Source organism: Rhineura floridana, chromosome 19 (genome assembly GCF_030035675.1).
Source record: "Rhineura floridana isolate rRhiFlo1 chromosome 19, rRhiFlo1.hap2, whole genome shotgun sequence".
NCBI classification, from domain to species: domain Eukaryota; kingdom Metazoa; phylum Chordata; class Lepidosauria; order Squamata; family Rhineuridae; genus Rhineura; species Rhineura floridana.
This window is the reverse complement of record NC_084498.1, coordinates 8895522-8908224: the sequence shown is the minus strand read 5'-3', so window position 1 is coordinate 8908224 and position 12703 is coordinate 8895522. Positions and strand designations below refer to the sequence as shown.

The window sequence follows — 12703 nt, the reverse complement described above, 5'->3', positions numbered from 1 at the left end:
AACGTGATTATCTTGGGTGGCTCGCAGGCAGTCCCCTATGCAGGTGCTAACTAAGCCGGGACCTAGCAACATGGCTTCAAGACCATCCTCTGAGCTCATCTTAGAAATGTTCTGATACTACTTCTTAGAAGAGAGCTAGCTCAGAACACACGTAGCTGCATACTGCAGGCCTTTTCGTTTGGGCAGGAAACCTGAGTTTGTGAACAAGTGTACGCATGGCTGGAAACTGCAGCTGAACTCATCTATTACAAATATACCCAAACATTGCTGTTATTATTTAAGACTTACAAAGTGCTCAGAATTTTCTAAGTGCTGTGAGTACATCAAAAGATATAAGGCAGGTCCTGCTTGTGGGCTTCTCACTGTGGCATCTGGTTGGCCATTATGAGCACAGGATGCTGGCTGAGATGGGCCACGGGCCTGATCCAGCTATAGGGCTCTTCTGATGTCCTTATGACAGCCCCTGCCCCACTGATGTAGCTAGGGTTGGATGGCAGGGCTGTTTAAGTCTAGGGCCCCCAAATGACCACCCAGAGAGTGGCACATGATGGGGGGAGGGGGAGGAAGGGAGTAACAAACATGGCCCATAGCAGCATCCTGGGCGAGCATAGGCAGGCTGGGCCTGATTAGGGCTGATGCTGGTTGCCTCTGCATCCTTTCTTCTTTTTTTAAAAAAAAATCGTGGTAAGACATCAGTCCACCAGGGATGCATATGGCTACAGATGATCGTTTTGTTAATTTTTAATAGGCAGGGGGTATAGCCTGCCACTGGACCTAGGTCACCTGGCTGGTAGAAGAAGCCCACTCAAGGTTTGCAGTCTCAGATAACAAGAGATGTGTCCGGTTCACACATTATCTATTTGGAATGTACTCCTAATGCTTTTGAAAGGCATGCCTAAACACTGAATGTGTGAATACGTTCAATACAAGGGCTTAGCTGTGGAAGTCTCACACAAATCCCAAATGAAAGGGATGCTTCTTATGTTGCTATGGACTATGCTGACTGCAGCTCCCCACCCCCACAAGAAAAATATCTATATTTAAGACCATATCCTGTAAAATAAAAATCTCAGTAAGAGAGAGTCAAAAGGACATTAATAAATATGAAATGTAGAAATAAATTGTTAATCCTTACCAGTCACATATTTTCTTAACTTTCTGGCCTATTTGCTCACCCCAATAGGAAATCAAGAAAACAAACCACTTGGTAGGTTCTCCCTGAAAAGTAAAATAGAACTGTTCAGCTTACAATTCCATTACATCGGTGATCTGCCAAGCAAGCATATAGAACCAATATGCACATTAAAAAAAAATGAAAATGAGTTTTGATATACAAAAGGGAGGGCTGTGGTGTAGGCCTAACACTTAAAATCCCCGATGAACAGTGAAGTTATGGTTTACCTTGTTGAGCTAAATCCTGCTCTCAGTCACCTAGTGGCTGCATTTGGATAATATTCTGACAAGAACAAGCTGCAGCAAACCTCAGGCTCGCAGAGTGCTCTGCCCTCTCTGGTGCAGCCATGAGGAGGGATTCAGAAGCTTTCATTTCCATTTGTTATTAAAAGCAGCTTAGCATTTTGTTCAAAGGCCTTAACTATGGTTTGTTTAAAACCAGCCAACTTCAGACCATGAGTTATGAGGCTGGTTAGACCAAGCAAGAAACTGCAGTTCATAAAAAAAACAAAGAACAGAAGTGAAAGCTTGCAATCTCTTCTTTGGAGCTGCACCTCATCCACGGTTTGCTTTTTGCAGAAGTAGCTCAACATGAACGCGCTTCAAATCATGGTTGCACATCCCAGGGCTGCAGCCAATCTTTAACCATAGTTTAGGTATTTTGGCCTAAAAGCTGAACCACAGTTAAGGAAAACAAGCCACAACTAAATGTAATGGTTTGAATAGAGCTAGTGAGTTGCACTAACATACTTTTAACATTTTAAGGTGTCTTGAGTCCCATTGTGCAAGTGGAAGTCTACTTACACAACACTGGATGCCACCCTTTAATTAATTATTTAAAGTAGGATAAATAAAGTAGGTAAACCAGATGTGGGGAACCTTTCACACTCCAGAAGTTGCTGAACTACAACTGCCATTATCCCTAGTCACTGGCCATGCTCACTGGGGCTGATTAGAGTTGTAGTTCAGCAACATCTGGAGGGCCAAAGGTTCCCCATCCCTGCTGAAAACTGTTCTGGGAGCCTCTTCAATTAAGAACCAGGATAAAAAATTTAATTAATTAATTGATTAATTATTTCTATGGGACCAAAGTGTGACTAACTTGCTCTGGATCCAATCCTACACCCAAGTAGCAATAGGTACTTTGCATGCGCAGATGTGTAATTCAGATGTGTAATGCAGAGGTGGGCTGATCCAGCACCAACCTTCAGAAACACTTTCTGCTATTTATCTATCCTGATTACTCACAGTATCTGGATCTTCTAGACATTCCTCCAGTTCTGAATAAGAAACAATTGTATATCCTTTGCAGACTCGCCACAGCATTTTTTCAAAGGCTTCAATTTTTGCTCGGTGAACTAAGCCAGATATAAATCTACAGTAAAAAAAAATAAAATGTACTATAGAAGTAAATTTTAAATTTTATTACATAAGCATTTGGACCAGACAGGATGCAATATGCTATCTTTACAATCCAGAACCATTTGGGGTTAGTGAGGAAGGCTGGGTATTCACAATTTATTTGCAAACTAAAATGCTTAAGCCACTGAAGTGCATGTGGAAGCCATTAAAATTATCAATAAAATTATTCCAAATGGGCTAAGTGATCCCGACATTTATAATAGATTGGTAAACTCACTGATTCCTCATATTTAAAAATACCACAAGTACAAGAAGGAAGCATGACTGATTAACAAATACTGAACCATGTAAAACTCAATTCAATATAACACTATTTGTACTGAGAGAGATACTGTCACTCTGAAGTTGTGAAACAAATATTAGGCTACAAACCTAAACTCACTCACTAGGGAGCAAATTCCACTGTAGTCAATGCAATTTACTTTGGAGTAAGCATGCTTAGAGTTGCACGCTAACTAGATGCAACTACGCCCATGCAAACAAGTTTCACCCACATGCGTAACAACCACATAAGACAGAATTCATGCAGGCTCACTTCCCCACCAGAAGGGAAAGACTATAACAAAAGGTAGCATATATCTGCTCATGGATTCCAAAAATCTACCATGTGTGTGTGTTTAACTATTGAAGCAGTCAGGTCTTCCCCTTCATCTAAAGACAAAGTGCCCATTAACAGTCAAATGCCTGGCAATGCCTATTCAGCATCAGACTTGTTCATCACTTACCCCAGTTTGGCACCAAGCCTGTGCAGGCAGTTGTAGTCCACTAAACGCTCAGTTTCTAAAGTTGGGAACTCTTCATAATTTGTCTGCAAACAGGACTCAAACTAAAAGGAAAAAATGGAAGAAAATACTTCTCTGAGTGTGCTAGAGCTGCATCGAATTGCAGCAGAAGTGCTGACCACTAAGAGAGACTAGAAACAAGTCATGGCTTAAAGTTGCATTCATTGCCTCGCAGGAGTGGAGCAAGCCCTGTGTAAGTCCAACATTCTTTGCAAGAATCCAGCAGCCATTATCTGATACTAAGTGGGCCACTGGAAACAGGCCAGTGGCTCATCGCCTACCTTCCGTGCACTCTGATTTAAAGTGCTTTGCCATGCAACAATAACAGTACCTCAGCTGTTCTTCGGACAAAAGACCGGGTGACCCGTAGCATGTGGGAATATTCCGTCAGCTCAAGGAGGTTTTTCCTCAACTTCTCTTTATTTTTCGTCACTTCTCTCAACTCCACCTCCAGTTTCTGCAATTGCTCCTACAATACAGGACAACAGCGTATTCTCATTGCCATGATTTCTGATCTCTTGGCTTTATACTTGTGGTCCTCCAGATCTTGTCAGGCTATTAACTCCTATGACAGCTAGCACGGTAAAGCGGCTAGAAGTGGATTAGCACCTGGTCTACTATACAAAAACCTCAAGAGGGACAATTACCAAACATGCTGGATGCTCAGGCAGTAAATATTTAGTCAAAGACATTATTAATGTCACTGTTGGCAGCTGCTCCAATTTCCATTGCTCAAAAATGGAAGATATTAACTGATTTAGAATTGTTTTGTGGTATAATAATGTTTGGAATCTGGTGATATCCGAGAAAATAACACATAATCTAAAAGCCTCGGAAGGACCTGAAGACCTGGAATATTTCCATGCCAACTGGGAGGAATTGATCACTTGAGCTACTGCAAATGGTCTGCAAAGTTCATTGTCTGTTACACCAATGCATGAAATCTGGACCTCATAACCGCAATTGATTAAAATTATGCTCCTCTACACTGTTAATACTAGTATGAGTGGCTCTGTAATGGTACAATGAAAATAATTTTTAAAAATGTATAGTTGTATCTGAATTGCATTGGTTTTATTATTATCAAAATAATGCAATAAAAAAGGGACAATTACGTTCTGGAATAAGCTAGCTGTTCTGTGCAAGTTCCACAATATAAAATTTGTGTATGAACCACATCATGGTAGCTTTACATGGGAGTCTACCTCTTAAAACTCTTTCCTATCTGCCTCCCTTGTCTGTCCTGCACAGGCTTGTCTTCTCCCCTCCTGCATGTTGCACTGCTAATTCCTTCCTTTTCTCTGCCTCCATCCTCCATCTCTGGCCTTTTAAAGTGGCCAGCGCTCTGAAGCTTCACTCGCTCCTTCCAGCCGATCAGATGCACCTTACAATGATTTCAAGTTCTGGGTGCTCACATATGCTCATCAAACCTCATTTTACCACAACAAAATGATGAAAACATTAAGTATTCCTTTGGTAACTATTCATTTAATTCTGCATCAGGATGAACAATCTGTCATATCTACTTATCAACTCCCGGCTCAGCTATGAAACCCCAGCTCAGCTAAGCAGACTTGGTGGGCTCAAACAAGTCACTGTCTCAGCCTAACCTGCCTCACAGGGTTGTTGTAATTAAAGTATCACTCATGAGTTTCTTGAGAGAAATTTGGGAATCCAGCAAGGTCAGGAATTCAAGCTTGCACATTCTGACAACTGGCCTTGAATAATGAAAACAAATCAATCTAAGGCCACTCTTTAATTGTTAAAGATCTCTGTTCCCAAAAAGTACCTGAATCTCCAACATCTGCTTAAATGGAGGAGCAGCAGGTGTAACATCTCCTTCTGGTAGAGGAATGTCTGCTTTCTTAATTTCTTGCACCAGATAACCTAAAGGAGATAAATACTTTTAAAAGAAAATTCTAACTCGGTATATCTTTCTATGAAATGGTCTGCTGCGGAATGAAGAACCTTGAAGGCAGTGAGCTCTCAAAAGTTCTTATCCTCAGGCCACATCGATTTATCTGCTCTGGAAACTCTCTGCCTTGTAGAGGACAATGAGCACCTTCTTGGCCATGCAAGCCTCAAGCAGGTCGCTCCCCAGGCCTCAGCAGTCCACACTGTCATATCATGTGAATTGAGCAAGCACAGTAGAATGTGTTCAGTTCTTCCTTGCAGGGGCAGCATTCAGAAGAGCATCAGGAATTTATTTTCTGTTTATTAACTGCTTCCAATGAAATATCTCAAAGTGATTTAATAATAAAAACTTCAACAATAGGAACACATATAAAAACAATTTAATACATAAAAACAATCTCAAGTCCAATACAGATACAGACTGGGATAAAAATCACTGCTTAAAAGGCTTGATGAAAATGGAAGCTTGGAAACGGGGAAGCACACTTTAAGGCTTCCAACTGTTCCTGTGCTGCTGCATTTCTACCTGCCACACCTCTGACCTCAGGTGCAGGGCATGTGGGCATGGTTTCAGGAAAACAGCCTCGTGGGCCAAACTGGGACCCATGCCAGGTCTCACTTGGCATGTGGGCTGCAGGTTCCCCAACTCTGCTTTAGATTATCTTTCCTCAACCTAATGCCCTTCAATTGTTGCTGGACTCCAACTCCCATCAGCCTGTCCGCTTGGTCAATGGTCCAGGGAAAGGGCTACAGCTCACTGCCAGGCCATCTGCCTTGCATGCAGAAGGTCCCAGCTTCAATCCCTGGCATCTCCAGGTAGGGCTGGGAGAGATTCCTGCCTGAATGCCTGGAGAGCAGCAGCCAGTCAGTGTAGACAATACTGAGGTAGATGGACCAATGGTTTGACTCAGAATAAGGCAGCTTCCTGTGTTGCTATGTCAGGGATGATAAGAGTTGTAGTCCAACAACATCTGGAAGGCACGTAGTTGGGGAAGGTTACTTTAGATAAATGGATCTCAGTCTTTAAAGGGCATTTTCAGCTCTTTAAATTGAGCCTAAAAACACATTGGGTTGGATGCAGACTAAGTAAGTTGCACTTATGCCCCACTGAAATCAATGGGACTTCATTAACTCACAACTAACATGTCCCATTGTCCCACTGATTGCAGTGCAACTTATTTAGTCTGGATCCAGTCCATTAGCAACAAGTGCAACTAGTGCAGGACAGGTGCTACATGAACTGATCACCACTGTCCTATCAGCATCCTTGCAGCTGCATTCTGAACCAGCTGAACTTTCCAATTTAAGGGCAGCCCCAGGTAGAAAGCACTCAATAATCCAATCTGGATGTAACTAAACAGTGCATGTCCTGAACAATCTAGTACTTGACACATTGTTTATTTATTAAAATATATATACCACATGATTTGGAAACCTCTTAGATAAAACATTTTTTAAAAAGTAGTTGAGGATGGGACACTTTAATACTTGCCCATGACACCCTGTCACCTGGAAGCAAATATTTAACTCTGAACACTGGTTAAGAATAACAACTGTGTTACCATTAATCCACCAGTTTAAAAGCAAGAGAATGCAATTAGCAAGACAGTGCAAGGCTCTCAGCAATCCTGAGGAATTCAATAGCTTCCAGCCACATTACAGGCTTATCTTACTTCCCTGAGAGGGGAGGGAGAATGGAGGGAGGGAGGGAGAACAAACAGCTCACATTTCTTGAAATAAGGATAGGTGCACAGAGGCAGCATGAAAGCTGAAGCAACAGTGGCTGCATGCACAGAGAGCCAGTGTGGTATAGTGGCTAGAGTGTTGGACTGGGATCTAGGAGAACAGGGTTCAAATCCCCACTCGGCCATGAAGCTCACTAGGTGACCTTGGACCAGTCACTGCCTCTCAGCCTAACCTACCTCACACGGTGGTTGTGGGGATTAAATAAGGAAGGGAAGGACCATATACATCACCTTGACCTCCTTGCAGGAGAGGTGGGATAACAATGCAATAAATAAATAGTACCGAGAACAGGGTCTGACCTCAGCCACACTTGTTGCAAAAGTACTCCCGCATAAGTAACTCTCAAACACGGTTTCAAATTGGTAGGCTACAGACAACACTTTTTTCCTTACATGGAAATAATCTCAGTTTAGGAAGAATGGCACAAGTGAAATAAGGTCCCAAGATGGGCCTCGCTAGGAAGGAATAAGCCTTCTGCTAGGGGAATCAGGGATGCCTCCCTTCCCTTGCCTAACCATTTTAGCACAAAAAGAAGCAGCAAGCCTCCCTGGCTTCTCAGGCTCACCAAGTATCCTTTCCATTTCTTCACACTTCTTTACTTCACCCACGTATCTCCGCTGGAAGACGCTGGTGCTTGGGTTGAGCTGGAAAAAGGGGAAATGTTATTTGCCCTGGGAAGAGCTCCAACCCAAATCCAAAGCCCTTTGCATCAATACTTACAGGAGCGGGAAACCTGGGGCCCTCCAGATGTTGCTAGAGTACAACTCTCACAATCCTTGACCATCGGCCAAGCTGGCCGGGGCTGAAGGGGGGCAGAGTGCAGCAACATCAGGAGGGTCACAGGTCCCCCATCCCTGATTTATCGGATCGATTCCGGAGACAAAGAGTATTGAAATAGTTAAAACTGGGTACTCAATAACCATCCTGTTTCCACTACCTCCACTGTTGGAGGCAGCTTGCCTCAGTTGCTGGGAATCGGCAGGCAGGAAGAGCGCTGCTGCAACGGAGAGTCTCGCTTGCAAGCATCTGGCTGGCCAATGTGAGAACAGGATGGTTGACTAGACAGGCCTTTGGCCTGATCCACCAGGACTCTTCTTATATTCATAATCAAGTGTCCAGGTTCTGACATCAGCCATCTCCCTCCCCATGCCCGCTAAAAAATACTTTTTGTCTTTTAAAAAATTTAGAAATGCTTATGCAAAAGCTCAAGGGCACCTACAGTGCAAATGTATACTTATATTCTGTGAACAGCAAACCCACACACTACTTTGGATATTTTCAGTCTCAAAAACTATTTGTAGTATGGTATGAGGTGTGTCTGTTAAAGAAACAGAAACCCAAAGCCTCCTTAAGCACACAAAATTAGTTGTCCATTTCTTTAGATCCTGGTCAAAGAGCTCCAACACATCTATGTAAGGGATGCACTATAGCGTTCTAATTCTGAATTTAGCCTTTGTTTGCAAACTGACTAAAACTGCAGTCCTATACTCCTATACTCAATTCTGAGTAGCTAATTTATAGGACTGCAATGTTAATTTAGAATTCTCCAATCTAGAACAAGAGCTGGGGGAAAGTGCAGAAAGAGACAATAAAAACAATCAGGGACTGGAAAACTTTCTCTGCAAGGTGACAATCATGATATGGTGGAGACTCTATGTATGGACAGTTCCCAGGACTGCGAATTGGGTATACCAGCTCTGGATGGGGTTGTCCTTCCTCCAAAGGAGCAAGTGCATCATTTTGGAAGTGCTCCTAAATCCATCACTGTCACTAGAGGCCAAGGTGACCTCAGTAGCTTGGATGCCCATTACCAACTTTGGCTGGTGCACCAACTATAACCACTCGTGGATAGGGATAGCCTTGCCACAGTAGTCCTCATGATTAGACTACAGTAATGCGATGTACGTGGGGCTACCCTTATGACTAGCTCAGATGCTGCAGCCAGTGCAAAATGTAGCTGCTAACATAATTAGTGGGGCACCCAGCTTTACACATATTACACCAGCATTAAAAATCTGCACTGGCTACCTATGACATTTAAAACCCTAAACAATATATATAGAGAAAAAAAGACAATTAAGGGAGGACATAACATAAGTTTGTAAAATTATGCAGTGTAGAGAATTAGGCTAAAGAAAAAGGTCTCTCTTTCTCTCTCTCTCTCTCTCTCTCTCTCTTAAAATACTTAAATCTGAATCATCCAACAAAATAGCAGTACTTTAGACCCAAAAAAGTACATCACGCAAACATAATTTAATGTCACAAAATGTGATGATACGCATTGGTTTAGATGGTATTTAAGGAGGATTAGATCAAAGCAAAGACTACAGATCTCTCAATATCTATTAGCCATGGTAGCGAAATGAAATCTCCATGTTCAGAGACAATATGCCACTGAAACACCATCTGCTACAGAGCCTTAGCAAGTGAGAGCTGTGGCCCTCACTCAAACCAAGACTGTGGGCTTCCCAAAAGTATCCAATTGGTGATTTTGGAAAACACAATGCTGAACTGGATGGACTTTTGGAGTGATCAGCAGGGGTCTTGTTTATACTCAAATTAGGAGCATTCTGAAAATTCTAATTTGGAAAAGGATGTACACTTTCTCCAATACTAGTAAACATGTGCTATTAGATGTTAAATAGCGCAAAATATTTGTGGTATTTCATTTTTATATATCAGTAGCATACACGGATGATATAGTTTCTATGAAAAAAATCTGATGATGCCAACTCTGGTCCACAAAAGCTTATTGTCGTCATAAATTTGTTCACCTTAAGGCACCACAGAGACCTTGCTGTTCTTGCTGCAACAGGTAAACATGGCTACCCCTCTGGAAATAGTTTGTATGATAACTAGTTTCTGTTTAACCACAGAGTTCCATCAAATGAGATTGTAAAGTCAATGTACAATTTTCAAGTTATTTATTAATATTTATGAAACATCAAACTGAAATTAGTGCAAAGTGCAAACCTCCCTAGAAAATCAAGAGATCTTAGTGCTTCAGTGAGGCAGATAATTTTTGTATGCCTATTATAGAATTGCAGGTTCACTGTTTAATGGGCGCATCATAAGATAACATCTGAATGATCTTTGCTCAACAGCTGAGGCATAACGAACATCTTTACCCTGGCCTTTGATACCTGATATATTTATATATTAGGACCCACCCTATTCTTGTAACTGTAATTTATTTTAAACTGTTTTAATAACTTATGTTGCTGTAACCGGCCCTCAAATCTTATGGTGAAAAAAGAAATTTAAGCAGTAACAACAGTAATCCGTATTCTGTTCATAAATCAGCTTCCAAAGAAAGGCATAGAATGAATAAATCATAAAACTAAGAAGCAAATATGATAAAGACAAGGAAATAGTAAGTTAATAATCTGTATTAACAGATGCCTGAAGATCTGCGTCTAAGCAATAGCAGTAACAATGAAGGGAAATGGCCAAAGAGGCCCTTCCTGAGGTGACAATGGAAACCATCATATTAATATTTCCAGAAGTCTAAATATCATCATGCCAATAAAATGTTACAGATTGGGTTTCTTTTTTAAAGTTGTCTTCTGGTATTTGAGCATCTTGAGGACTCAGAACAATTAAGTTTTCAAAGATCAACTGTACAAGTGTACTGGTGCAACAAAGGTATTTAAGGATACGAAAACAGAAAATTATAAAAATGACTCAGAGCCAGTTAATCTTTGCAGGTCATTTGTCTGTGTATTATACACACACACACAGAGCTAAGCAGTATCAGTGTATCTTCAGGAATTTCCCTCAGGCATAACCGACATAAATCCATAAAAGGACAAGAAAATTTTCTGTACTAAAAACCTTCTGCCGCTATTACACAGGCCAGTTCCAAACAGGCTTCATCCTCTTGGATTATATATGCAGGTTCCTCTTGGATTATATATGTGTGTGTGTTTGTGTGTATGTATCTCTCTCACACAAAGTGTTAACCTGTCTCTATTTGGTCACTCACTCAATTCCATGTTTGCTGAAGACGCACCTCTTTGCCCTGGCTTTTGAAATTTGAAATAGACGTATTTAGGATCCTTTCTAGTTGTGAATGTATGTCATTTGTTCTAAACTGTTTTTAATAACGGTTAAATAATATATTGTTGTGAGCTGCCTTGGGATCTACTAGTGAAGGGCAGGTTGTTTTATCATTACAGTAGGGCCCTGCTTTACAGCGCTTTGCGTTACGGCGCTTCGCTAATGCGGAGGTCTCAATTAGATGCAATTAGACTAAAGCCCCACTCATACAGTGCTTGTTCCGTTTTTACAGCGCTTTTGGGGCATCGCGTGCCATTCTATTCAATGAGTTCCACTTTTCAGCAGTTTTCACTTTTCTGCAGGGGTCCAGAACAGAACCCACTGTATGAGTGGGGCCCTACTGTATTACTAGTACTACTACATTGTAAGGTACAGAGTCTACTTCATTTATGGCATTTATATCCTGTCGTTTCTACAAAAAGCTCAAGGTGGTTCATATGCTTAGGAACATAGGAAGCTGCCATAGATTCTATTTCCACTGGTGAAGGAAGCATGCCCCTGAATACCAGTTACTGAAAACCGCAAGAGGGGATAGTATTCTTGCGCTTAGGTCCTGCTTGTGGGCTTCCCACAGGCATCTGACTGGCCACTGTGAGAATAAGGTGATGGACTAGCGGGGCCACTGGCCTGATCCAGCAGGTTCTTGCGTTCTCATATAGGTAGACACACCACTAGTCGATCTAACTTAGTACTGTCTATTCTGCTGTGACAACAGCTCTCCAGGATTTCGGACAAAAAGCTAGGACTAAACCTGAGTCCTTCAGCATACAAAACATGCCCTCTACCACTGAGTCACATCTCTCTCTCCCCAAGCTCACTCCTACCTATTTGGACTGGCAGAGGCATTCTAAGGATTCTGGCAGGGGACATTTCTCAGTTCTGATACCAGAGGCCCTTTTAACTTAAGACGCCAGAGCCTGAACTTAGAATCTTTTGTATGCAAACCACATACTCTACCACAGAGCTTCCCAAAATGGAGACACCAGCATTGAACCCAGAGCTCCATACATAACGCAGCATGTGTTCTACCCCTGAACTATATCCCTGTCCCCGTCACCACTTCCCTAATTATTATTCTAATTAATCCTGTGGGATGATGATCAGCCCATGCCAAGGCTGAGCAGGGATTTGAACCCTGCTCTCCAGGGTCCTAGTCCAATACTGTAGGTTGGGGTGGGGATGTTGGTGGACCATAACCATGCCTCTCCAGAAGTTGCTGGACCACAGGCCAGACTAGCGAGGTCTGATAGGAGCTGGAGCCCAACAACCTCTGAAGGGTCTCACTCCTATTCTAAACTTTCTTATCGTTTAGACAAGTGCTGGTGACGTTGCTGTGCTTTTTTAAGATGCGTAGATATAGGCCACATTCACACCACACATTTATTCCACTTTAAACAATCATGATTTCCTCCAAAGCATCCTGGGATCTGTAGTTTGTTAAGGGTGGTGAGAGTTGTAAGTGGATCCCTTGTTCTCCTGACAGCTACAATTCCCAGAATGATTTAACAATCCATCCCTCTTCCCGGAAAACTATGGGAGTTGTAGCTCTGTGAGGGGCATAAGGAGCCTCCTAACAATTCTCAGCACCCTTAACAAACTGTCCTTCC

The 12703-nt window shown here is 42.1% G+C and overlaps 1 protein-coding gene across 2 annotated transcripts in view; it reads right to left on the bottom strand.

Moving 5' to 3' along the window:
• Nucleotides 1-12703, bottom strand: part of ATP6V0A2 (ATPase H+ transporting V0 subunit a2) — a 40638-nt gene that overhangs the window by 27382 nt on the left and 553 nt on the right. For both annotated transcript variants that reach the window (XM_061603443.1, XM_061603444.1), the window contains exons 2-7: nucleotides 7603-7681; nucleotides 5167-5264; nucleotides 3709-3846; nucleotides 3321-3421; nucleotides 2422-2548; nucleotides 1136-1218 (exon numbers count right to left, since the gene is read on the bottom strand). In XM_061603443.1, the coding sequence (XP_061459427.1) occupies nucleotides 1136-1218; nucleotides 2422-2548; nucleotides 3321-3421; nucleotides 3709-3846; nucleotides 5167-5264; nucleotides 7603-7681 (626 nt within the window). The remainder of the gene's footprint in view (nucleotides 1-1135; nucleotides 1219-2421; nucleotides 2549-3320; nucleotides 3422-3708; nucleotides 3847-5166; nucleotides 5265-7602; nucleotides 7682-12703) is intronic.